Source organism: Saccopteryx leptura, chromosome 2, assembly GCF_036850995.1.
Source record: "Saccopteryx leptura isolate mSacLep1 chromosome 2, mSacLep1_pri_phased_curated, whole genome shotgun sequence".
In the NCBI taxonomy this organism is placed as follows: domain Eukaryota; kingdom Metazoa; phylum Chordata; class Mammalia; order Chiroptera; family Emballonuridae; genus Saccopteryx; species Saccopteryx leptura.
In genome coordinates, this window is record NC_089504.1 from 367,991,242 (window position 1) to 368,017,900 (window position 26,659).

At 51.3% G+C, this 26,659-nt stretch overlaps 1 protein-coding gene across 5 annotated transcripts in view; it reads left to right on the top strand.

The window, feature by feature from the left end:
* Positions 1 to 26,659, top strand: part of PKNOX2 (PBX/knotted 1 homeobox 2) — a 259,555-nt gene that overhangs the window by 165,312 nt on the left and 67,584 nt on the right. For 4 of the 5 annotated variants that reach the window (XM_066365135.1, XM_066365136.1, XM_066365137.1 and 1 more), the window contains one exon: positions 15,734 to 15,842. The exons of the other annotated variant lie outside the window; for it this stretch is intronic. In XM_066365135.1, coding sequence (XP_066221232.1) covers positions 15,756 to 15,842 — 87 coding nt within the window. In that variant the 5' untranslated portion in view covers positions 15,734 to 15,755. The remainder of the gene's footprint in view (positions 1 to 15,733; positions 15,843 to 26,659) is intronic. 5 annotated transcript variants of the gene reach the window in all.

Below are 26,659 nucleotides of genomic sequence, written 5' to 3' on the forward strand. Positions count from 1 at the left end.
GGAGAGACAGTCAGATAGCACCCTTGACTCCCACCCCCAACATACACACAGACACACACACACACACACACACACACTGACCACTGAACTGTGTTGCCAAGTGACTGCTAGTCTGGTCTGTTCTGGGCACTAAATACAGTTGACACTCTTGCTTGGATGGGTGCAATTGGCAGGGACAATTTTTGCAACTAATGCTAGAAGTGTGGCAATCAGAGGAGCTACCAGCTGTCTCACTTAAATTGTTAGTTCTCTTGCTCTCTTTTTTTAAAAATCGTTTTGCTTACATAATCCACCCCCTTTTTATTTTCTAATCCTCTCCTTGCAAAGCTGGCACCAGAAGGGGTGGGGAGTAGCAGTTCCACACCAGTTTAAGGAGCATTTACATTTGCAATTAGAACTTTAAAATAAGCCTTGTTAATGATCTCCACGTGTCCATGGCAAACCCTAACTGACATACAGACTCCTGGGCCTGCCTCCCCCACTAAGTCAGAGGCTCGGTATAGGCAGGTACCCAGGAGACATGGGGGCGGCCGGGGCAACATCTGAGGGTGGCAAGAGCAATTCATGGGCCCTGGAGGTTGGCAGGGGACAGGTTAGAGCTGAGCACCTAAAAACCAAGAACAGGGACTACCACAGTTCTCTCCTTCTGCACTGGGCTCCGTCCTCGCCCACCTCCTTCCAAGCCCTGGCACAACAGGGCTCTGTGTCCTTAGGAAGCAATGTCAGTGCTCAGAGCCATGCAAAAGGGAACCTCAACTTCTGTCCCCTCCAAGGGGGAATTTTCAGAGTCCCATTGGCCAATGTGTAAGCCTGGTTCCCAAGAGCCAGCCAATGCATTGGATGTTCATGGACTGAGCAGACATAATGAGAGTTCAGGAAGGGAACAAGATTAACTGCATCCCAGTTTGGGAGACACACTTCTCCTTAGTTAACATATATTTATTGAAGCCCTCTGAGTGCTTAAGCCAGGGCTTTGGAACTAGAACAACCCATACTAAGAACATAGCTTTGATATTGGGATTCGGGGCAAGCTAAATACTTAAGTTTTCTAACCATCATTGTCTGTATGTAATTGGAACAAACTTTTATACCTCATAGGGCTTTTGTGAGTATTAAACATGATGATATACTAGAAAGCCCCTCAGACAATGTCTGGCACATGGTAAATGTCCATTAAACACAGTTTCTCTCCAAGCCCTGGCCCAGCAGCTCCAACATGCTGCCCCCTGCCCATCGTAAAGCTGCTTCTTTCCATAGGCATGGAGGAAGTGTGATCTGGTCTGATTTCCCATGTCACCCCTCAAAGTCAAGCCATCTGCATCCTGAAAAGCTCCTGAAATGGATCTTTGTGCCTCACCCACCCCACCCCACTTCACCATGTCCCCAGGGGGTCTCTGCTCCAGGCTTCAACTTCTCAGGGGCCCTCTTCCTGACTCCGTTTTTAACAAACCCAGTTCTTTCTTTTCTGGACACTGATTTAGTGGAGTGAGCTTGCATCAGGCCCCCCTTACACTTTAGCTGTGAATGAGGGAGCTGGTCCAGCTCTCTGAGGCACCTTTCAGTCTCATCTGTAACTCTTGGATTCTCTGCCTTCACTCTGCTTCTCCAGCAGTTATTTCTGAGTAAGACTTCTAGCCCCTGAGCAGCTTCATCCAGGCCAACCTCTGGACTGACCACTTAGAGTCAAGAGCTTATGTTTGTTCCTTGAAACATACATAAAATAGCTCCTAACTGTGGCAAAAGTGATGTGCATCTTACAGAAAGCAGAGAGGAAAGACTTCCAAAAGCAGACCAGGGCAGAGACCACAGGAAGGGATAGCACCGTGTTGGTTTTGGTGTTTAGTTGAACATAGTTAAAGGTTGTTTCAAATACTGTTCCAGAAATTTGCTTTCTTAACATAGGTTATATAATGGACAGTTTTCTTTTTATTTTATTATTTTATTTTTTTGACAGAGACAGAGTCAGAGAGAGGGACAGGTAGGGACAGACAGACAAGAAGGGAGAGAAATGAGAAGCATCAATTCTTTGTTGCGGCACCTTAGTTGTTTATTGATTGCTTTTTCATATGTGCCTTGACCAGGGGGCTCTAGCAGAGTGAGTGACCCCTTGCTGAAGCCAGAGACCTTGGGCTCAAGCCAGCGACCACGGGAGTCATGTCTATGATCCCATGCTCAAGCCAGGGACCTCGCACTCAAGCTGGTGAGCCTGTGCTCAAGCCGGCAACCTTGGGGCTTCAAACCTGGGTCCTCCACATCCCAGCCCGATGCTTTATCCACAGCATCACTGCCTGGTCAAGCTGGACAGTTTTCTAGGTCAAAATAAGTAGATCTACTCTATTATTTTAACTGCTACATAGTATTATTGTGTATAGGTGTTTTATTAGTTATTTTTAAAATTAGAATTAAAGTATACATGTGAGGAAAAGCAAACAATGTGCAAGGTATAAAATAAAATAAAGTGTTCCTTCTTTCCCTACTTCTACCCACAAGGTTCATAATCCAGAGTCAACTACAGTGAGCAATAGTATCTGATTTTAGTTATTTGGTGGCCAGTGTTTCTTATGTTAGATAATATATTTAAGTCCCTCTCTCAGAGTGTATATGTTTGTCTCTTAGCTCTGGCTGTGAATGCTGAGGAGTCAACACACCTTCTCCCCTTCTACTTTTATCAAACTATGTTTTTAATAAAGAGTATTATCTGTTTTTAATAAAGAGTATTATATAGAATATAGTACACACATTATATGATATATGTTATGTATTACCTAGTATTATATATAATTATATTATTTTTAGTATAATAGTAATATATTTAATATCTTTACGTTAAGATTTAGAAGATTAATATTTTATTACAGAACTGTAGTCACCTTTGCATTCTGATGATAGGGTGATTATAAAGTGGAAATATTATTCAACTAAGAAGTAAATAGTGTCACTTAACTGTGAAAAAGGAAATGAAATTCTTTGTAGAACGTCCTGAGTCCCCCGGGGTGATGGCCTGTCCCCACTGTCTCCCTCCCAGTGGGCCACACTGGGCCCGTGTCCATGTTGTGTAGTCATCCTCCTCTTCCTCCCACACCTTTACTTCCCGCTGCTTTCTTTGCTGGAATGCCACCTCTGGGTATTTTTATATTGATGGGTGGAAAATAAACCCTGAGTTCTTACATGTTCAAAACAATCATTTTGTCTTCAAACTTGACTTGAGTTCAGAATCCCACATTTGACTGTCTTATTTCTAGTTTTGCAATGAGAACTTATGGAAACATTTAATTTTCTTTTCTTTTGAAGTCTTGAAATTTCAGCACTGCATGTCGAGGCTTGAGGGTTACGCACTCCCTTCTTTTATTCATTATTCTCAGCCCCTGGGAACCCTTAAATCTGAAGTCACCCGTCTTGTTTCAGCTCCCAGGAGCTTTCATCTCATTGTTTCTCTATTTATTCTGCTCAATTGCTTCTGTTTTATTCTTCTGGAACTTCTCCTGCCTATCACAGAGCCTGCACATAGTAGGTATGCAGTAAGTGATTACTGAATTTGTTACTTGGGACCTGGAATTTGGACTTGGGACCAAGTCCAACTTGCTGCATAGACTTAGGCAGGCTTTCTCATTTGAACAGGAAGAAATCAGACCTCATGCTGCTCCTGGGATGGAGGAAGAGGGTATGGAGAGAAAAGGAAGCTGAGGTTAAGCTGTTGGGCAGCTGTAGTGCCCAGCCTCCAACTGTACAGTTCCCTGAACCCTCCATTGCTTCAGTATGCCCTGAATGGTGCCCTTGGGGACTTCTCTCCTTGACCCTCTTAATCATTCTTACATGGGCCCCCTTTTCTCTTCGCCCCACTCGGTGCCTCTCCCCTGCTCCCCAGACTTGCCCAGCTCACATGCACATGCAGCTCCTATTGATGAGATGACACCCGACCATGGCAAGTGTCTCATTCAGTGACAAAGAGACAGTAGATACTCCGACCTGAGACAGCCAGGCTCTAAAAATAGAGAATCAAAGAGGCCTGCCCATAGCAGGAACCTGCCCCCTGCCTTAAGCCACCTTGTGCCCTTGGGGTGGCGTTTTGGATGAGAATTCCCATTTACTCCCCCTTTCCATCCTGAGACTGGCTCTAGGAGCAGACAGCTCATGTGTAGCTGCCCTGCCTGCCCAGAACAACCTGCTCTGGACAGAACGTCTAGACCTGGGAGTCAAGATGCTGCACTTCTTTTCTCTGAGGGCCAGACACTGGAAGGTCCAGATTAACAAGTGCTCAGATCCCAGAGGACAATTCTGTTCTAGGTCGGAGCATCCTAATTGGTCCCTGAGGGCCAGAGTCCACTGGGCAAAATTATCTTCTTTTCTTCCACCTCTGGTCCTTGCGCTGCCATGAGAAGTGGGTCCATCTTACTGGAGAAAGAAGAGGGGAAAGTAGTGGCACAATCTTGAACTCCAAACCCACAAGGATTTTGCATCAAATGCTGAACTTTCTTTCCACTGAGACCACAATGATAGGAAATGAGCTGTCATTGCAAAAAGCAGAAATAGCGTTTCGTGCAAGTTATAATTGTCAGACAAACTGCTAGTATTCAAAGATTCTGCTGCTAATATGAAATACTTCTTGGTGCCTCAGTACAGAAAGGGCCAGCATATGACTATGGCTTCCCTGTCAGAAGCCAGAGAACTATAGACCCCTTTGGCTGGAGGTAGGAGAGGAAAAGGGCTTGGTAGGGGACAGCCAAAAGCCAGTGGGAGGTGGAACACAGCTCTGGTCCCCAGCACTTGTGTTACATTGTTGCCTGCTTCAGAGGCTGTGGTAGCAACCCACTGCAGGCCTGCGAAGAGGTCTTCACTTCTCAGCCTTTCAGATTGCTGCCTGGACTCTCTCCGGGCTGAGCGAGGAGGGAGAGGACCCTGAAATGAAAGGAAGCAGGAAGGGACTTCTGCACAGGGGGTAAGGCTAGGACTCAGGGAGATATGACAAAACATGGGATGCCCCATAAGGACGGGATTCCCAACCTGAAAAATCCAATACACAGGCTTTCCAAGGATAGAGCCAGGTACCTTTCAGCCTATGAGCCACGGGCATCTTTCCCTCCAGAACAGCGGCTTCTGTGCAGCTGTGGGTGGTCCCTCAAAAACCATGGGTAGCGTGGGGAAAGAAGGCCAAGTGGAGACAGTCACAGAGAGCAGGCTGACCACATGCCCCCTTTCACCCCACCCCACCTGGGCTACAGCAGGGCTCCTCGGTCCTGGCTGAGGAAGAAGACACCGAGGGCACCTCAGTTGGTGTGAGTCAGAGCCCTGGCCCCAAAGCTGCAGTGGCGGCTCAAGGCACAGGCAGCCCTACCCTGTGAAGCATGAATCCCAATGAGGCGCTCCTGGACAGCTTAAACACACAGTCAGACTCCCAACTACACATTGCCTTTTAGACCCAGTCTGCAGCCCCGTATTCTGTCATCCCATATCAGTTCTTTAATATTGATTTCTCCCTTCATAACTGAACCCACAGTCCAGCGAGTCTACGATTGAGACTCAAGATTTGCCTCTTTCCAGTCAATGTTCCCACCTTGGTCTCAGGTGCAGTGTGCAGATGAGACCCACCCTCTATCTCTGGTAACAGTACTTTGTTTTCCATCTTCCACCCATTTTGGAAAGCTGCAATAAAATATTTAAATAAGTTTGTATATAAACTGCTGTCCAGAGATGACAGGGTGACAGAAACAAGCAGTTGCCGTTTAAGCGGTCCCGCACCCAAAGGCGTAAAGTGTGTGTTCATTAGCTGGTGTACAAAATTCCAGACTTAGCTATAAAAGACATGTAAGCAATGTCAATATAAGGTAATTCTTGAAAATTCAGGACATGTGACAGTCAAAGGACAGCCTGTTCTGGGTGGCCCTACTCCGGGCTGGCGAAAGAAACAAGATTATCTGTATACAATGCTTAGTGTAAAGCCTGGTGCATGGTGGGCTCAGTAAATGGTAGTTGTTATTCATTCGTTTACTCCAGAGAAACAAGCTCCATCTCACTGAGGTGTAAATAACTGCTGGACTTAAAGTTGTCCTTCCCAAATCTGATTGTTTTACATTTTAACAGTAAACTGAAGGAAGTACATTGTAACTGTATGTATATTCAGGCTCCATAAGGAGGCAGACCTTGTGGGCTCCTATCCCAGGCATGTTTTCTCCCGGGAGGAAAGAGATGGCAGAACTGTGGTCTTGCCTGCTGGTGGGCATAAGATGTACCGGCAATGAGGACATGGGAGGGAAGCGACTTTCCATAACTTGGAAATTCACTTCGTGAACTTTCCTGTCATGGCACCCTGCTCTGTCTGATGGCGAGACCCCCGCGAGAGGCTGGTCCTGGAAGGGAGGCTGAAGGCGGGCGTCAGAAAAACTGGGGTTTTGAGCAAAGGTTTGGTGAAGGACAGCATGAGTGTAACACAAGGCCTTGCTGGCAGGTGAGAGAAAGCACTCCTCATAAGTCTGCTCAGTGCGGGCTTGAGAGGCAGCGCCCAGGAATGGGCCCACTGCCCAGTGTCACTGCCTCTCCTGTGGCAGCCTCTGTCCTCTCTTCCCTGGGGCTGCCTTTCCTGACAGATCAGGATCATAGAGCCAGTGTCCCTGCTCCTGTTCCAGATAGCAGTGAGAACCAAGGGTGGGGAGCCCAGCGGGACACCCTTTCCTCCCTCCAGCTGACCTCGTGGCTGTGGCCTCCACACTCTGAGCTCCCCTGAAGCACCACAGAGGCCTGCGGGGAAGGACCTGCATTTGCTGGGTAAGGCAGCATCAGGGATGAGTGGCTCTTCGGTAATAAACAGAGCCTAGAGGGTCGCATGCTTCTACAGCACTGACTCTTGACCATTTTTTTTTCCTGAAGGAATTTAAAAAATGGAACCAGGTATCTATCATTTAGCCAGAGGACATGGAACAGTCTCTTCGCAGAGGACAGTGGCCTGGATGGCCCTCGTAAGGTCCTTTGCTCCCAGGAGAGTCTGAGAGCATCGCAGTGATAGACTAGACAGGCATCCAGGTGCCCTGTTCTGCTGCTCCAGACCCTCCCTTCCCACCCCTCTTAGGCCCCTAGCTTCTCTAGCTTCCCTAACCCACCCCATCTCCCAGAGTGCCATCCTGCAGGTTGCCTGCCTAGGAGAGAAGGAAGACTGATGAAGGGGAGGAGGCAACAGGGAGCAGCTGCCTCCCTGGCTCTTTGCAGAGCAGGGGTGCTCCTCCACCTGGATCCCAGCAGTGGCCCATGGTCTGTCCCTGCTGAGCTGTGAGCCTCAGGGGCCCGGCTCTGTTGTTTTCTCAGCTCCCGTTCCTGAGCAGCGTCTGCTGTCAGCTCTTGACAAATAATAATAAACCTGGGAACCAGGTTTGGCGAGGGGGATTTCAGTCCCCAGGTTCATTTTTAGATTTGTTTCTGCGCGCGCGTGTGTGTGTGTGTGTGTGCGCGCGCGCGCGCGTGCACGTGTGCAGACAAGAGAGCACAGGATGGTGTCCTGGGGGAGCAGGCCCTGGCTAAGGTGCCCTGGAAATCCACCCTTAGTGCCCCTGTGGAAGCACTGGCAGGCCCTCCTTTGCCCCATCACTGGGGTTGCCTGGAGGCTTGAAAGAAAAGAAAAATAATTGAATTAAAGGCCTCAAGCTCTCTCCTTTCCCTGTTCCTCCCCACCTTTCCCACTCATGCTGTTCAGAAAGAGACGAAGGGGGCTGAAGACGAGAAAGAGAGGGCAGGACCCCTGTCTCGGTTTGAGAGTCGCCTGAATGTGGACAACAGACGAGGAGAAGGACAGACTGGAGGCTTCCTGTGGCCGCCACCCCCAGGGCAGCAGTGAGGGCCTCCTGACCTCCGTCCTGGGATGCAGCAGCAACAAGGGGAGGGCGTTCCTGGAAACGGATAGGCCTAATAAGTTGAGCATCATTGGCAAAAGTAGGATACAACTATGAGTGAGTATGAATTTAGGATCAGATTAGTGAGGCCCGTCTGGGGCAGAGAAGCACCCACTTTTCAGCAGATTGAAGGTGACCATCGGGGTTATTACTGCCACCCCCTGCAGAGTCAGGCAGGAGAAGGGGCACACCACTTCTCTGTGAGAATGACGTGAGAAGCTCTGTGCTTACCCTTACAGCTAGCATGCTTTTTCCCTCCCCTTCTGTTTTGTTTGTTTGTTTGTTTTATTTTGTTTAAAGGAACCAAAGGGGGAAGGATTGCCAAGTTGTAAAATGCTTAAAGAGGAGATGAGAATCTTCATCAAATGCTAAGAGTGGAGGGGGAGAGTAATGGGAACTCTCGCCTGCTCTTATGGGATTGATTCCCAGATCAAGAAGAAGCAAGCAGTTGGATGAAAGGAATTATTGTTAAGCTCCTCAGTAGGAAGGTCTAATGGACAATTGCCGCTATCAGGGGGAATTAAATTGCTGTTTCAGTTTGTAAAATATATCAGCAGGTTTTTGAAGCCAGAAAAGGTGTGACAACTGGGGTGGGGGGGGAGCTCTGCCACTTTCTGGTTCTAGTGTGGAGAGGCAGAGCCAGGCAGCAAAGGGCTAAGGGAGGCCATGGCTCGCCCTCCTAATTCTGACTCTGGTTCCGCTTTTTGAAGCCAGACTGAAAAATAGCTAACCTGGGGGGGGGGGGGGGAGCAGAGGGAAAGCTGCAGCCCTGGACTCTGGGCCCTGCCATGCTGAGAATGCCCATGAATCACAGACGCATGGCAGGAAGCAACTGAACAAGACGGGGGCTCCGCTCAGGGTACCTGGTCAGCAGGGACGAGGGGCGTGATGTGGGCCTGTGAACTGCCAGCAGCCCGCTCATACCCAGGGTGTAGTCAAATCCTCTGCCTTGTATGAGCACTAAGCCCCCCCCAATAAACTGTGGGCACAGAGGGGTGGGGGATAAAACCATCCTCCCCCCCAGAACTGGGTCTCTCCAGGCAAGCTTGCTTCTCTAGGCAGGGGTCAGTGAGGGCATTAATGGCTTGTGAACCTAGCCACCCAGGGGTCATACTGTTATTCTAGATAAAGAGCAAACAGCAAAATGGCCTTGGGAGTGGGAAGGAAAGGAGATGGAGGCCTTCGGGAGGAGGCCCACATCCGTGTGGAGGCGGCTACACTCCTGTGATAGGAGCAGGAGGGACCCTGACTTGTGTGGTTTCACAGACGCTCGCTTCCCTTCCAAAGACCATTCACTGCACATTTAAGGGCTGGAGGAGGAGAAAGGTGGGGAGAGAGTGTCACATCTCTCAGGGAGTATGATGCCTGCAATCCTAGTCCAAGCTCATGCTGGTTCTGCTCTGTCTCCACTCTGTTCCCTGGAGACCAGCATCACAATAATAGGGCATGACCTGGTGCCACCTCTCAAACAGGCTTCCCAGAAAAGTAGCAAATGACAATTAGTGTCGAGAGCCGTGGTAGCCAAAGGGACTGAGTTGTCCTCTGTTTTGGTTGTCATCTCTGCTTCTAGCTGGAGTCTGAACAGAATTATTTCCCACTGAGAGTTCCAAGCAGGAACCAGAAGGGCACCAGGGGAGTGGCCCTCCTGGTTGAGACTTCCTACAAGGACTTGGGTTCTGAGCCAGGTGCAGCCCCCCCCCCCCCCGGGACCTGGCTAATGAGGGAATTGTGGCTCATTGTCAACCTCTTTAGCCAGCCTTTAGGATGCGTAATGAGCAAGGGAATCTGACTCTGAGTGCAAATCCTGGTCACTTCTTCTCCCACCTGTCCTTCCTTCAGTAACAGCCACAGATACCCCCCTGGCTCCCACACCACACTCTGAGCCTAGTCTTATCAGACTGGAGAAACTTCCATTTGTTCCCATCACCCGAGGTCAGAAAGATGGGGGGCCACATCTGCAAGGCTACCGCATTATGCCACAGAAGGCCGCTCGGCTCCCAGAGCACACCAGGTGAAAAGTCCCAGGTCCAGTGTTTGACGTGCTGTGAGGGACAGGCTACCGGGGAAAGGACTCTTTTTCCTCTCATTCCTAAGGGCCCTTCACTCTTCCATTATTTAAAACATTTTAACCAGACCTCCTCACATTTTAAAGCTTCCCAACCCACAAGCACACTTTCTCGCTCTCCCCTGTCCTCTCCACCGTCCCCACGCTGGTCTCATTCTGCAATGCGCAGGGCTGGCTCCACAGACCCACGCTCAGGGACCGCCGAGCTCCTTCAGCTGGTAATTTCTAGCCCTTACCAGGTTTTGCGAAGAGACCCGAGTGGGTGTGTATCTCCGTGTGTGTGCACGCGCCTCCGTTTCTTTAGATAAATCTACAGAGTCACATGAAATCAGTGACAGGTTGACACCGTTATTTCAAGATTCATCGCTCTGAGTTGCCAGCACGGAGACCTAGCCAACTCCTTCCTACCAACAACACTTTTTTTTTTCCAGGCATAATTTATAGCGACGGGGTGAATTTGTTTCCAAAAGATGAATATCACACTATCAGCAGCAGCTGTCTCTCATTTTTATTTGTTTTTAAATTTGACTCAAAGTCCAATTCTCTATACGCATCCAAAGCTATAAATCCTAAGGCGACTGATTACACGAGTTAGTAAACAGGTTATATTATATAATGCAATTAAAGTGGGCTCCGCGGCGCCACCTTCAGGCCTCCCATGGGAAGGGCGCTGGTCCCCAGACCAGCATTCCGGACTGAGCTCTCCAGGCCGAAGGAAAACAAACGGACTGCGCCAGGTTGAGGCGGCTGCTCCGGAGGGAGAAGTTGAAGCCAGCCTGGTTGCTAATGCGGCCTTTTGGTCCCTCCTGCTGAGTTCATTGTGTTATTTCAGCCTCCTGCAAATCTGTCTAGACGTCAGAACCCTGGCCTGGGCAGCTGTTCAGAGGGGCTGGCCTGGGGGGTGGGGGAGGGTGGTAACCACCTGGGGGCTCTGGGCTGGAGTCTGAGGAGGGCTCCCAGCTCTCTGGCCTCAGGGACCTTCTTCCCTCACTCTCAAGCTGCAACCCAACTGCTCCATTCCATTCAACTAAGCTTGTGTTCAGTGCTAACTGGGCAAAGACTTTCAGAATACTCTGCAGTGGACAGCAAACTCATTAGTCAGCAGAGCCAAATATCAACAGTACAACGATTGAAATTTCTTTTGAGAGCCAAATTTTTTAAACTTAAACTATATAGGTAAGTACATTCCTTATTGAGGTAGCGCCTGCACGTGGTATTTTGTGGAAGAGCCACATTCAAGGGGCCAAAGAGCCGCATGTGGCTCACGAGCCGCAGTTTGCCGACCACTGCTCTAGTGAATCCCTTGTTTTGCAATCCAAGGGGGGGTGACTTATACAGGCCACGGATAAGTGGCAGAGTTGGGTGTGAATCCAGGTGTTTTGACCCTAAGCACAGGCTTAGATCATAGGACTTTACAGATGAGGACACTGAGGCCAGACAGGGAATGGGGCTTCTACAGACTCTACTTGTAATAAGGGAAGGAAAGTAATGAGAATACTGCTAGTGTGGGAGAGGGCAGAAGAGAAGAGGGCTCCTAGGGGCCCTGGGCAGTGCCTCCCAGCGGCCCTGCTGGGGAGGGGAGGAGGAGAGAGGGAGGGAGGGAGGGAGGGAAGGGACTGGTCCAGGACCCGTCTCCCCTCCCCTGTCCCTCTACCCTGAACTACAACACTCTTCAGATGAATTAGACTCTGGGGCCCCAAGGATTCTAACTTTTCCAGAGTTTTGGTAAGAGTGAATTACATCTAACCAAGAGAGGAAAGAGGACTCATTTCTCCTGGAATAGGAACTGGACCAGAAGGAGGGGTGGAAGAAGAAGCACAACTATCAGAGTTAAAGAGGGTAGAAACTTCTCCCCACCTTGTCCTGACGCCCAGCTGCCAGTCTTGGCAATGGGTGGGACAGTGGAGAGCCAGAGGGAAGTTGGTCCCTTCCTTCCCTCTCCACTTCAGTCAGGATGCAGGGTAGTCTCAGCTAGGGTCCCAGCAAGAACAGATGCTGTGCAGCCAGCTGTCCAGTGTTCCCAATTAGACTTTGTTTCTCATCCTTAAGAGCCCTGAGCCCCCAGCCTGAGCACCCCAATCCAATTATTGGGGGCATCATTAACCCTTTGGTGCCCCAGGCCGTTAATGGAATGTTAATTGGTTTAGTGGATTTCATGTCAACAAGTCCTAATGACCTCCTTCCTGACGAGCTTTGTCTTTGTGTTTCTAAGCCTGTTTGTCAACACTTAGAGTTTGGGCTCCAGAATAAGGGCCTCACCTGCGGGGCTGGGGGAGCTAGAGAGTTGGGGAGGCAGAGAGCTGCTCATTTCTGTGTCCTAAAGGGGTGGCTTTCCATGCCCTTCACCCACCCCAGCCCGTGCATACTGCCTCACTGGTTCTTGAACTCTGAGAAACGGCATTTGTAGCTCCTTTTGATGATAACGTCGGTGACACGAATTATTTCTTATTGGATATCATGTGGGGTTGACTGTTACATTAGGGTTTTTTTCCCCTCCTAGCTGTCACATAATAAAGGTTTTCAGCATTAAAAGCAATCGCTTGGCATGAGCCTCTTCTTGATGGGAAATTTCCCTGTGGTAAATTGCTCCTGGTGTGTCCTCTGTTTCCAGTCTTGGCTGTGGTCCCTTGAGAGCCCTGGTGTCTGGTAACAGCACTGGGGCCTCTGGACAGGGCAGTGTGGCCTCTCCCTGCCCCTGACACATGCTCAGAAGCCTTTTGCTGGGCGTCTGGGGCTCCCCTCCCTGTGCCCAAAGAAAGTGTAGAGGGTAGGTTTCCCCAAAGGGCTAGGCACCAAAGATTGTCAAGGAGCTACCCACACCCCAGCCCAGACAAGAGAAGTTAGATGCTCACATTTTCTCCACATGGTTCCACATAGCCCCTCAAGCCCAGGCCTTACTGGTGAGCTTTCCCAAGGATGGGGGACAGTGTGGCATATGTAGCAGGGAGCTTGAGGAGAAAGAAGGTGGTCACCAGCTTCCCTCAGTGTCAGGTTACCAGAGCTTTCTGTGCCTGAGTGAGCAGAGAAGGCGACTTAGGCCCCTGATGAAAAGGCCTTCTGTTCTCTTGCAGGAGAAGCCCCCAGAGGGCAATAGGGCAGTGGTCTAGTGGCCTGTGGTGACCCCGGAGCAGGGGAGGGGCAAAGGCCATCTGGATCCTCAGAAGATTTCTTCCTGTGTCCTCTGAGGCAGGTCTGGCTCCCTGCCCCTCAGCCTGACAGGCTCTGGACTGAGAAATCTCCTCTCAGCCTCGCAGTGGTTGTTTCTGTGTGCAGAACTCCCTCCGTACCCCCAGGCTGGGCAGCCCTCATGCTGTTGCAAATATTTCTAGGGACAGCAACTCTGAAATGACCTGACCTCCCATTCATTGGACAAAAGAGTGCAGATTAAAAGCTCCTCTCTTTAGCCCAAATCCTCCTCATTGCACTTCCTTTGCTTTGCCTTCACTATGACTTTTTCATTCAGGAATGAGGTTACAGAATGTCCCAGACCTGACGTTGAAGGGAAAACTCCCCCCTGAAATAGCCTGTTGAGCTCCCACCCCAGGTTCTGCCCCCAGGCTCCCTCTTCTGGAGGCTGCTGGCACTACAGGCCCCCGAGGTTTGCTTTCTTCAGGCAAAGGAGCATCTGAGATTGGTGTCCCCAGAAGGGATCTGCCTTTAGGACCCATAGGCCCATCAAAAGTTACTTCATCTGCAAGAGTTCCAGGAAAAGCTGAGCCTAACACACCCCTGAAATATCCCTATTTCCTTTATTCCCTCAAGGTCCAAAAGAGAGAGATTCCACACCCATTCAAATGTCTCAAAAGCCTTAAATCTGGAAGTTCTTTCTGATGTCTCAAGGAGCCTATATCTCCCCCCCCCCCCCCGGAATGTTTGCACTCTGCTCTTGCCTTCCTGGGATGTTTACATCCTCCAGATGAAGACCCAGACATGCAAACAGGCATTTGTTCCCTTCCTGAAGAGCTAGGCACCGTACAGGGCCCCTCTGAGCTTCTTTGCCAATCTGGATCAATGCCTTCTGTGTGTGGAACCAGTGCCTTCTGTGAAATGGGGAACCCCGAGTGCCTCTGTTGCAAAACATACTGGTGGCCCTTCTTCTGAAGAAGGCTAGGGCTGAGATCCGAGCAGCAGAGGCCAAGGGGAATTACCCACATGGCGCGTTTCAGCTCAGGAAAAGCCACTCAGCCCGGAGCCTCCACTTCCTTTACCTCTTTCCTGCAGCACTGCTGCCTCCTCCACTAACACAACACCCCTTGTAGGATAGACCTTGCCTCTTTTTAGCTGTCCTCCCACACGTCCAGCACAGCTCTTTGCACAAAGCTGACATTTGTCAGTATTATTTGAAGGAATACTTGGATTTCCAGTGTTTTTGCATGCACACTTAAGGTCAAAGCGTACCTAGTACTTTAGAGACTGAGGTCAGCCAGAACTGACCTTTTCTCCTCTTCCCGAAAAATAATCCCCCCACATACCACATAGTGCCCTGGAGACTGTCCCTTTACTTGGGCAGCTCCAGAAGATGCTCAAACAGTCCCAGAATTCAGGCATGTGAACGTTTTGGAAGACCCTGGGGAGGGGTTGGTAGGAGTGGATTGGCCCCCAAGTTCCCTCAGGGAGAAGAGAGGGAGGAGAAGGGAGTCTGAGTATTGTGCTCACAAAGGTTTTTAGCACACCAGCACCCTCCACCTGGGAGAACGGGTCCTGCACCCCACAGAGGCTCTTAGGAGTCTCCATGCCCCACAGCGGGCAGCCCAGTATCAGGCAGCTAGCCTGTGGTTTCCAGCTCTAAATATTTCAGGGCATCTACTGAGCTGAACAGCTCTCTGGGCATCCTATTACGTTTGGTGGCACTGCCAGGCTGTCTCCATTCCGGCAGCGTGTCCTGGTTCAAGAAGAAACCTTGAGGCCCAGTAGGGGTGGCTTGCTTCCCATGTGGGGTGGGGGTGAGGGCTACAGTACCGCAGACCAGGAACTGGGAGTCTGGACATTTGGGTTTCATTTGTGTTCACTAGCACCCACTTCCAAACATGCACACATCACTCCTCCTGGCCTCTGTCTCCTATTCTGAAGGAGAATAACAATTGCACTCTAACGGCGACTCTGGCCCTACATATCTCTGACTATGTTGAACAAAGCCTAAGGAAAGTCTCCCTTTGTAGAATAGGTAGGTACCTCCATAAGTCCATAATCACAAACACACACCTAAAAAAACTCACAGGTGATGGGCACTCACCCAGGCTCTTGCCTGTCCAAGGTCACCTGGGCTACTTTCTCCACCCGCCAGTCTGAGAAGGGGACCAGAGCCCCATGTCCCTTCCAACCACTAGGGGGTGTAGTGAGCACACCCAGGAGTGGGCAGAGAGTGGGGAACTGGAGCTGGAAGGGCCAAGGGCCGAGGCAGCCCTGACAGTGCAGGTGCCGCTCTGAAGGCCCGGGACAGAGAAAGCACCCTTGTCTTACGGGGACCTGCACAGCTTTCCAGCCCCTGTGCTGTCAGCAGGCAAGCCCCTGCCTGCCCCCCCAACCATTCCCCATCCCTAGCTGATGCTGAACTAAACTTGGCTTTATATAGGTTGTTTTATGTCTGATTTGAATATTGTTCTTTTGGACTCAGCTCTCACAGCAAGCCCCTCCCTGGCCTCTCCCCGCAGCTCCCATTTGTTTTTCTCAAGGGCTTTCATCCCTTGCTGTGTCTGGTCAGTCCAGGTGGCCCTGCCCAAGAGGATGTCCACCTGCTGGTTCCCCGGCTCCCTGTGCTGAGTATTAACATGTGGCCCCCTTTCTCCTGCCACAGATCCTTGATGTGAATCAATCCCATGATGCAACATGCCTCCCCAGCCCCAGCTCTGACGATGATGGCCACGCAAAATGTCCCTCCCCCACCCTACCAGGACAGTCCACAGGTGAGTGTCCACCAGCTGACGGGAGGGGTGCGTGGCCTTCCAGGGGTCAAGGGCAGGGCCTGGTGTGCTCTGGGCACTTTCCCAACAGTCCTGGGAAGGCCTCCCTGGGAGATCCCTGCAAACACAGACCCCAGGAGGAAGTCATTGCATTTGACAAACACGGGGTTCAGATCCGACCTGGGTAACTCACCAGCGTCTAGGACCATAGAGCACTAAATCATGGTCCTATCCCCACCCACCCCTGCTTCTAACTCACAGCAGACATCAAACAAATGCTCCAAACCCCTTACTTACAGGTAAATTGAGTCTGCCTGTGAGCGTTTGAGGAAACCTTTTAATTAAAGCCTCCTTTATACCAACCCCCCATTCATGGTGACTGGAGCCCTATGTCCACCCTTCTCTGCCTGCCTATTGGAGGAATCTTCCTTCTCTTCAGGACTCGCTCAGCTTCTATCCAGAAAAAGTCCAGGCCTGTTTCTCTGTACGCTCCAACCCTCCCCGCTGGTCCCCAGTTTCCATCCCTCCGCTCAGACACAGCGGCCCCAGGTCCCTCTGAGACTGCCGTCTGGTCGCAGCTCCTGTGGAAGGCAGCATCTGGGCCCCGTCTTCCTGCTGCCTGTGCTCCTCCTGGGAGCCTGGTCTCCTTGAGCCGATCACTTCCAACCTCTTCTCCCCTGTGTGCGCCTCCCCCCACACCTTATTCTTCTGAAACTCTGAGTCAGTCATGATGCTGTGCTTTCATGGAAGCCTCCATCCTCTTACCTTGACCTTCACACTGCCCTGTACTCCCTTCCCTAGTCTTGAAAATCAATATTAATGCAACAATTACTTATCGAGTATCTGTAATGTGAAATGCAGCCAGCTAGAATATCCATTCATTCGTTTAACAAATGTGCATGAGTACCTACTATGTGCCAGGCAGAATGTCTCACTCCTTCCAGGCTTTGCTCTGCCCTGGGATCTCTCTCATTAGACATTTCAAGCACAGCTGTTCTCATGGACCACACAGAAAATCTGTGTGGCACAAGCAGACACAGGGGAGGCAGACTTTTGCTCACATTAGGTACTCGGCCCGGAAACCCCAGCCCAGTGTGTTTCCTCTGTCCATCCTGCTGCCCTCCCCCCAATGAAATTACACCTCACAGAGTATCCAGCAAGTAGAACACATTGACTCCTCAGCCTATAGAAGTCCAAAAGCACCTTCACTCACGTTGAGCATATGTCCTTTTGTCCCCAGCCCTGCTCCCATATCAACTGCACGCTCCTTCCTAAGCTCTCCCCGACAACCTACCCTCACATCCAGCAAACCCTCTCATATGTCAGTAGCTTCCCATGAATTACCACGGGGTGGGCTCAGCATGGACACGGTTCTGCTTTGAAAGATTCCAGGCGAGCAACAGTGGGGCTCCCTCACCCTCTGTAGAAAGAATGAAGAACAGGAAGCTTGGACTAGTGGAGACCTGGAACCCAGGGTCCACAACAGGGACAAGCATCATCCTTTTCCGTAGATGCAGGACCCATGTCCTCATCTGCTCAGGCAGCGTTGGGGACCCCCGAGTGTTGGTAAAGAGGCAAGAAGTTTGGCTGTTTCTTTTGTAGTGGGGGCTGCTCTCCAAGACCCACAATAGGCACAGGGTGGGCAATAGGATACTTCCTGCATTCATGGGGGGGGGGCAGAGGCCCTCACCCCAGACCCAAGGTTCAGGGACAGACTGGAATGGGGCCAGGAGGACAGAGAGTACTGAATTGGCAGCTGGGAGCTGCTGTCTCTCCCCCAACCTGGTTTGCTGCCTGGGCAGCTGGGGGCAGTTTGGGTTTGGTGGGGATTAGCAGGGAGGTACAGGAAGGGCCTGTGCTGTCTGAGACTGTTGACCGGAAAGCGCCTCAGCATACAGCTGAGCATCAGTGCATCCTGGCTGCTGGGGGGCTCAGTGCTCCAGAAGCCACCACGGAGCTGCTCTAGCCATTGGGTGATAAAGGGAGGCTTCAGGTCTCCAACACAGGGACTGTCCCAAGGCCCTCCTCTCTGAGGAGTCACCAGTACTTCACCATTGACTCTACTCACATAAAAGAAGGAAAGGAAGAGAGAAAGAGGGAGGGAGGGAGGGAGGGAGGGAGAGAGGAAGGAAGGAAGGAAGGAAGGAAGGAAGGAAGGAAGGAAGGAAGGAAGGAAGGAAGGAAGGAAGGAAGGAAGGAAGGAAGGAAGGAAATGAAAGGAGAAAAACTATTTACAGCAAGGGAATAATTTGCCCTGGGGAAGCCACATGTCTGTTTGTGACCCCAAAGATCCAGGAATGTTTACCTGACAGAAAATTGCTGCACCATGGTGAAGTGACTAGACCAAAGTTGAAGGTCTTTGTGGCCTAGGCTAGGTTGCCATGGAGCTTAGCCAGACTGGTTCCAAAGGAAACTGATCAGGACAAGGAACCACGGAAGGGGAAGGAGTTAGGGCAACGATGGAGCAGATGGGATGCGGAGGTGGGTGAGGTTGCCATAATGTAGGTGCATTCATGGGAAAGGCTGTCTGTCCGGAGGGTGCTGGACTTTGAGGCCAATCGGCTTTTGGAGGGTCCTCCTGCTCCTGTTGGGGGCTGCTAAGAGTGGCTTGGGCATAGGAATGTCTTCCATGTGAGTTTCCTGCTGGGGAACCTGCCCTGGTCCTGCTTTTTCCCATCATCATTTCAGGACCTGAGCCTGCTTCTCCGGGAAGCCCTGCTCCGTTGCCCTCTTGGCACTCATTAGCCTAGAGAAGCAGCTGCTCTCTCAGACTCAGCGTCCTTAGGAAGGCAGGGCCTCCCGGGAACATGGGCCAGGCACACGAGGGTCCTCTGGACAGGGTTCCCACTCCCCCCTCATTCCTGGGGGTCTAATCTCATTACTTTCGGACCCAGTACAGTATGACTTTTTTCCTCAAGGCCTGCACAGCTGAGCCCATCTCTAGATCACCTCCTCGGAAACCTAGCTTCTTCTACAGTCAGAAAGGACAGCTCTGATATGATGTCCCCAAAATGAAAAAGGAAGCGCGAAGCCGAGCCCTTCCTCTGAGACCCATGCAATCGTTTTAATAATGTTCCCGTTGTGCTAAGGGCTAGCAGTACCCAGCATAATCTATTCAAATGCACAGGAGAACTTCACTTTGGAAAATTAGGAATCTGCATTAAAAAATTCCCAAGCCCCGGACCTTCTTTATAATAAATTAGAAAAATTTTTTCAAGGCAAGTTCTTAACTTGGCAATTTCATTTTTGAAGTTTGGGGAATAAAGTTATTAAAAAGGAGGAGGCGTTTTTTCCTCCTCCCATCTTAGTAGAGAAGCATTAATAGTCCGGCCCCGTGCTATACCGCACACCACGTGGTGTGACAGCGGCTCAGCCTCTGGCCCCTCAGTCCCCTTCAGTCCAGTGTGGGGAAACTCCATGAACACTTGTGAGGATGTGACTGTTTAATGCGCACTAACGACAGACCATAAACTTAGAAAGGACGAAAGAAGCGGCCACTGGAAACCTTCCTGTGGCCTGCTTCCTCCTTCTGGCGGCTTCCTGTCCAGCTCCGCCAGTCCCAGCACCTGCTCTGTCCTGCAGCACCTCAAGTTCAGCACGTTGCAGTGGGGCCTAGGTCTAGTCGGGCCTCACTGGAGCCCTGAGAGGCAGGGCTGGGTCACCTGGGTCCATGAAGTTCTATAATGATTGTTTTAATGAAAGCATTGTCTCCAGGGAGACCTGCATGTGAACAAGGTGTGTGGTCCCTCCATTCAGTGTATTGTGTGAATTTCTTCATCACTCCGCTTCTGTTCTTCTGCATCTCTGCCACAGCCTGGCAACCTGCCACCTGGACTGTCACAAGCCCTCCTCCCACAGCCCAGCACCCACCAACTCTAATGAAACTCTCGAAATTATTGTCTTCTACTGCTGCTCCCCAGCAAGCCTCAGTCCAGTCCCTCCCAGAGTCTTCATGGAGAGCAGCCCTCTCCCTCCTTAGTCCTACACCCTTCATTCATGTCCTCTCCTGCCTCTGAAATGTCCTTCAAGCTCTCCCATTTCCTGTAACACTCCACATAAACATCACCCACCAAGCAAAGTTTTCCTTTTCATACCCCCACTAGAAATCCCAGGAAACCTGCCCTCACCTTATCTACACACAAAAACTCCAGATATATTCACCCTACCCCCCTACTCTCCCTCAATCATAGGTGCATACGTACCGTTCCACAGATAGCTTGCCCTTGGCTTATAGGAAGAAAAATACTGTATTTGGTCTAGTTGTGCATGTATTCAGTGTTCAGTCTTCCTCTGCTCGTCCCCACCATGTCAGGCTGTGTGAGCATTAGACTAGAAAGCAGAAATCCTGGTGGGCTTTGGTGTTACCCCCTAGGCATAGACCCTATGAGTGAAGGCACTCAGTTAACAGTTTAGGTACAAATTAATATAGAGATAGCTAGGTACTTATGTCTCATGACTTGACCAAGGATGCAGACTCATTATTGATGCAGAGGGACATGAGACAGGCAGTCAGACTTTCAGTCTAAGATCATATGAGCAGCTCATGTCAGAAGGAAGTCAAGCATTTCCTTGAGACCCTTTGGTAAAAGCTGTGTTCCTCCATCCCCCCTATCCTCCTGTAAACCACGGAGTAAGGAGAATGGTTTTTATGACCCCATGAAACTGTGCTTAGAGATCTGGGGTCAAGATGATGCTACCTTACCTTTCCCGTCAAAGGGAGGCGAAGCTGGGCCAGCCATGTCAGGGAGGCCAGACCTCTCTGTCCCTCCGAGTACCTGCTTCCCTCCCTACCCACTGTCCCCGCTTGGGTGGGTCCAGGGGAGCAGACATCCTAGGGCAGACAGACCTCTGATCAGTCCTCAAGGTTCCCATGCTGGTTTCAGTATGAGAGAGGGGTGGCTAGCACCCGGCTGTGAATGGCCCCTGTCCTGGCCATGCAGCTGTGATGAGCAGAAGCCAGTTCAGATGTCTCCACACTTTATGCCCCTCTCCTCTCTTCCAGGGCTAGAGCCCCCTGCCTTGCAGGGCCCTCTGCCCAGCTGCCTGTGAAACTCATTTGCAATGGAGTTAATTCAGCAGCTTTGAAAGTCCCCCCAAGCCTTTTCTGTGGCTGTGATTGACAGCTCCCTGTGCCCCCCTGGGGGCAGCACCCCAGGGACTATATAGGCGACCTGCTTGCCCTTGCTTTGATTCATCCAGATGGACTCCAAACAAACTGTTCTTTTTCATTTTCTGCTGGGTCTTTTCTTCTCTCTGTGCACATGACCTCTCTCCGTGGCCACTTGGGCCAACACAGTCTTTAAACTGGACGTATCCCTGAACTCCAGCTCACTCAAGACCTGGAATCCTCATGTGTAAAAGGCAAAGCAGCCTCAAGTCCCACTGTGGGTCCTTTATGTCCCCACCTAAGAGAAAGTGGGCCAGCGACAAGGCTTGTGAACAAACACTCCTTCTAACCGCTTTATTGAAGTTTTTTATTTGATGAACTTGTTACCTGAATTCTGATATTTACCCAAAGAACAGAACGTTTACTGTCCACCCTCTTGCCTCCGAGCAGGATGAGTGCCCTAAACAGCTACAAAAATAGTTAATGGCCCAAGCATACAAAGCTTAAAATAAGTCAGGGAACAGGTGATCAAGTAGCCGCAGGCGGAGGGGCACTGGGGCTCGTTCTGCCTCCCTCTCCCAGGAGGCCTTCTAGGAGCTCCTGTGTCCTATGGCCCAGCGGGAGGGGGATGGGTGAGTAGGGGCCCAAGGGTGTTTGTTGTCCTTGGAGTTCATGGTCTGCAAGAGGAAGAGTAGGATGACTCAACATAGTGGACATTCAGGGATCTGAGGCTTTGTCCCAGCCCGACTGCTGATGAATTATATAAACATAGCACTGTTTCTTTCCTTCACTCACCCATTTAGTAAACACTGAGTGCGTCCTGTGGTCTGACAGACCTTGTACGGAGCCCTGGGGTACACAATTGGTGGTTCCTGCCCGAATGGAACTTACAGTTCATTCTGGGCCTCAGTTTCTTCTGTGAGAACGTGGGAATCACTTCCCCTTCCTGCTTCACAGGACTGTGAGAAGTAGAGCGGTGCTTCTGGCTGCTTTTCACCCACAACCCTGGCACTGATTTTTAGTTCTGTCTTCTGTGCATGTCCAATAGCCAAGATCAGATTGAGCTTTAATTCCTCTACTCTTTATTAGGCCCTCAGCATCCATATCAAACATGCATTTCTAGCTGTAAACGCTCCCCCTCACTCAAACGCTGCAGTGTGACAGGCCCCCTGAAGGGCTTCCTGGAAATCGCTGGTTCGGCACTACGTGTGAGTGATGGAAGGGCGGGCAGCCGACAGTGCCGAGGAAGGTGCACAGAGCTGGGATGTGAGGCCGGGGTCCAAGTCCACGGCCTTCCTCCTATCGGCCACATGTCAGTCACACCCCAGCTGTGCAGCCAGGGCCAGTGAACATTTTACAAGCCTCATTTTGTAAAGCACTGCCTACAAATTGTGTTAAAGTTAATTAGTTAGGTAAGGCCTCCGTGCTACACCACTAGGTAACTTTCCTGTGGTCTATTCTATCCAGCCAGCCCTTGGGTCAGAATGTAGGCGACCCAGGCCTGCTGTTCCAAGAGCCTCACTGAGCTAAGCAGGGCCGCCCGGCTCTGCTGCCAGCCCTACTGCTCCCTGTGTGGACTGGGTCGGGGATATTTGGAGCAGCCCACATTGAGCCCATTCCTTTTTGGATCCCTCAGCCTTTTAACACATCACTCTCTCATCCCCTCATTTGGTCAGTCAATCAATTAACAAACACACTGGGAGCCCACCAGGGCCCCACAGCATTAAAGGTGTCAAGGTTAACATACACAGATCGAGCAGGGGTCGCAGCTCCTGGGGCGGGGTCATGAAGAGTTGGGCAAGGCTTCCTGGGGGACTTGATGCTCCAGCAGAGCTGAAGAAGGGGCGGGCTTACACATGACCAGGAGGGAGGGAGGGGCGCTGCACAGTTCCCGCAGGAGCAGCTGTGGGAGCAGAGGCACAGAGATGTGACATGTTCAGACAGCCCTACACAGTGGGGTCTGATCAGGTGCTGCGTAGGGGAGTGTGCTGTGCCAGAGACAAGGCCGGGGTCAGGGAGCAGCCTGGGCCTGGAGTGCCTGTGGGCTGTGCCCCCCTCCAGAATGTCACCAGTGCCCCTTGCTGCTTCCCACCTGTTCGGGCCAAACCCCATATTTACCCAATGACTCCAAGCCGTGACCTCCCCCAGATCCAGACTCTCCTGCTTGGGAGGAAGACAGATCTCACCCTGCCAGCTTGCCCTGGTGCTTCAGAGAGTGGTAGGTCCTGGGCAAGTCTGCGTGGCCCCTAATAGGCCAGACCGGTGCAGCCCACTGTGTTCTGTGGCCTGGTGGGACCGGCACCAGCAATGGGGAACTCCACGCTGTCCAGGTAGGGTGGAGGGCTCAGAAGAGCGGTGTCTGCTTAGGAGGACATGCTGAGAAGGTGCAGGCCTAGGTTGTCCAGGGTTTGCAGAAAGGACCGTGTGAGAGTTGGTGGGTACAAAGTCACAAAGAGCAAGGCCATCTGTGGGGGAAGGGTGTGTGTGGGGACATGAGGAGTGTGGGTGCTAGGGTATCTTGTGCAGGGTGCTTTGGAGGGGAAGCACCCATGGTGTGCAGGGCACCCTCACATGTGGTTTCATGTAGCCCTGGGGAGAGGTATTAGCAGCTCCATTTTTACCTGATGGGAAACTGAAGCTCAGAGGAGCCGAGACTCTTGCCCAAGACAACATAGGCAGTGACTGGTGATATCACCCACAACACCTCGTCCCCTCTCCCACTTTCCTGGGTGTTTATGGGCAAGCAGGTTCCTTCAGCAGGGGCAGTACCCTTCGGGCGGCCCACGTGATGGAGGCAGAAGTGGCAGCCTGAACTTGGGCTGCAGCTGTGTGGGTTATGTGACTGTAACTACCACATGCCCAGTGTCGTCTAAGCGCCAGCTGCTGTGCACACATTGTCTCATTTTCTTCTAACAACCCTGTGCTTTAGGTGTTATTGTACCCATTTTACAGATGAAGATCCCAGATCAGAACGGCTGGTAACGTGCCCAAGTCCCATAGGTGGAGAGTCCAGTCCATTAAATGCTCCTGCCACCACTTCATGCTGTTTCTGATTGTGTCCAACCCTGGGCTGGTTGCCACCACTCCCTGTAAATCAGGGACTGTGATTTCTCTGTTGTAGCCCAAGGCATTCAGAGTCAAGAAAGTAAAGCTGTAGCCAAAAAAATATCATTTGATGAAAAGGTCTCCCCACTCCCACCAGTCAGTCATTCGTGCATCAGTAGATATTTGGACAGTCTCTATATTGAACACTGGGGCTGCAACAGAAAACAGAAAAGACGGGTCCCTGCCCTCCAGGTTGTATAGTCTAGCTGTTAAAGAGGCGAAGAAGCAGATATGGCTGAACAATGTGCTCAGGGCCATGGAAGCCCATTGCAGGGGCCTGACCCATCCTTGATGCCGAAGGAGACAGTGATCTCCAGGAGGGCGCTGGGAGCAACACTGACATTTCACTAATGAACAGACTGAGCCCCAGCAGATCCAGTTACACATCCAAGGTCGCCCAGTAGTGAGCGGCAAAGGCAGAACTCAGTTCTACCTGACATCAATGTCTTCTGCAACTATCTTGTGGGGTTCTAGAAAAACCCTCTTATCATCCCATGATGAGCCACCTGCTTTCACCTCCCACTAGCAAAAGAGGAATTCTGAGTGGCAGCTGGTAGCAGGCATAGCTCTGGGGGGTTTTTTGTTTGTTTTTTTGGTTTGTTTGTTTTTTGTATTTTTCTGAAGCTGGAAACGGGGAGAGACAGACAGATTCCCGCATGCGCCCAACCGGGATCCACCCGGCACGCCCACCAGGGGGCAACGCTCCGCCCACCAGGGAGCGATGCTCTGCCCCTCCAGGCCGTAGCTCTGCCGCAACCAGAGCCACTCTAGCGCCTGGGGCAGAGGCCAAGGAGCCATCCCCAGCGCCCGGGCCATCTTTGCTCCAATGGAGCCTCGCTGTGGGAGGGGAAGAGAGAGACAGAGAGGAAGGAGAGGGGGAGGGGTGGAGAGGCAGATGGGCTCCTCTCCTGTGTGCCCTGGTTGGGAATCGAACCCGGGACCTCCGCATGCCAGGCCGACGCTCCACCACTGAGCCAACCGGCCAGGGCCCATAGCTCGACTGTGATCAGTCCTGGGCACCCTGAAGGCTTGGGTTTCTTAGGCCTTAGTTCTCCTGGTTCCTCTGCAGCCTCCGAAGAAAGTAGCCCTGAGCCATCTTCAGTTAATAAACAGCCCTGCCTTCCTGCTTGGTTCCACACAGGACTATTGCTGGCCTGAGCAGCGTCTGGAAAAATGAACTTGAACTCATATAGGAGCAGTCTGTTGTGGGGCGAGGAGAAGCCGGGCCAGCAGTGAGGACTGGGATGGAGACTCAAGAACCTGGGGCCAAGAAGCGAAGTGCTTTCTGAGTCCAGTGCCCTTCCTCTCGGCCCTCCTTTTCACTCGGGGGAAAGAAAATCTTATCATTCTCCTCTTCAAAGAAAAGTAATTATATATAATAATTCACACAGTGTCATTTAGTCAGAAAGCCCTTGGGTCTTATCCCAAGGGTTTGCACAAACTGTCTGTGATCTGTAGGAGTTTCTTCACCTCTTTAGGCTTCTGCCTTCTCACACATAGACCAGGGATCACACAACCCTGTTGCACAGGATTATTGTTGAGCGCGAAGCTTACAGAAACGTCTTACTGGCTCGTTAGAACACGTGCCCACTCTCCCCTACAGTTGCACGAGAGGGGTGCTTGTTACAGAAGAAAGCATCAGTGGGCCATCCCAATGACAGTCAGAGCAACTGAGGCAGGCAGGTGGGTGTGCTGCTTCCCATCTTCTCTAAGTCAACCCGAGAGCATCGCCTGCTTTCCCATGGTCAGACGTGACGGTTTGCCCCTGCAGATGTTGCATTCCTCCACGCACAGCTCACAAGCCCTACTCTTCCCACTCCCCTGGAGGGTGGGGCGGGTCCGGACCTTTCCTCTCCAGGTGTCACAAGCCAAGATTAGTCAGGGCCTTTGGCTCCGAGTGTAAGTCAGGGCTGGTTCTAGCTTAAATGACAGAGGTCCAGAGGTTCCAGCATCTATGGAGGCGAGAGTGTGGAGTGGTGGCCTAGCATCCTCACCTCGAGAAAGGACCCGAGGGTTCGAGGAGGTTGGAGTCATAAAACTCTGCGTGGGCTCTGGACCCCACCCCCCAGCTCACAGTGGTGACCTTCCAGGGAATGCTGCCTGCCCTCCCTGTCCACGAGTCCTCGCCTCGTTCTCTTGATTAATCCTCTGAGCCTCACAAGGTGTAGGTGTTATCCCTGCATTTTTTTTTTAATTTATTGATTTTAGAGAGAGGAGAGAAAGAGAGAAAGGCTGGTGGGGGGTGGGGGGGAGCAGGAAGCATTAGCTCGTAGTTGCCTCTCCTTCCGAGGTGTTTCGGTAGTGCAGTGGTTATCACGTTCGCCTAACATAGTTGCTTCTCCTATGTGCCTTGACCGGGCAAGCCTGGGGTTTCAAACCGGTGACCTCAGCGTTCCAGGTCGATGCTTTATCCACCGTGTCACCACAGGTCAGGCACTCCTGTGTTTTATATATAAGGAAATCAAGCCTTGAAAAATTCAGGAAATTCATCCCAAAATGTGTAGCTATAATTAATAGAGAAGCAACAAGTCCTGGATCCCTCTCCTTCAACTCTGAGGCTTCTCTAATCTTCCAGAACACTCTCCAGCCATTTCTCAGGTTTGCCTCG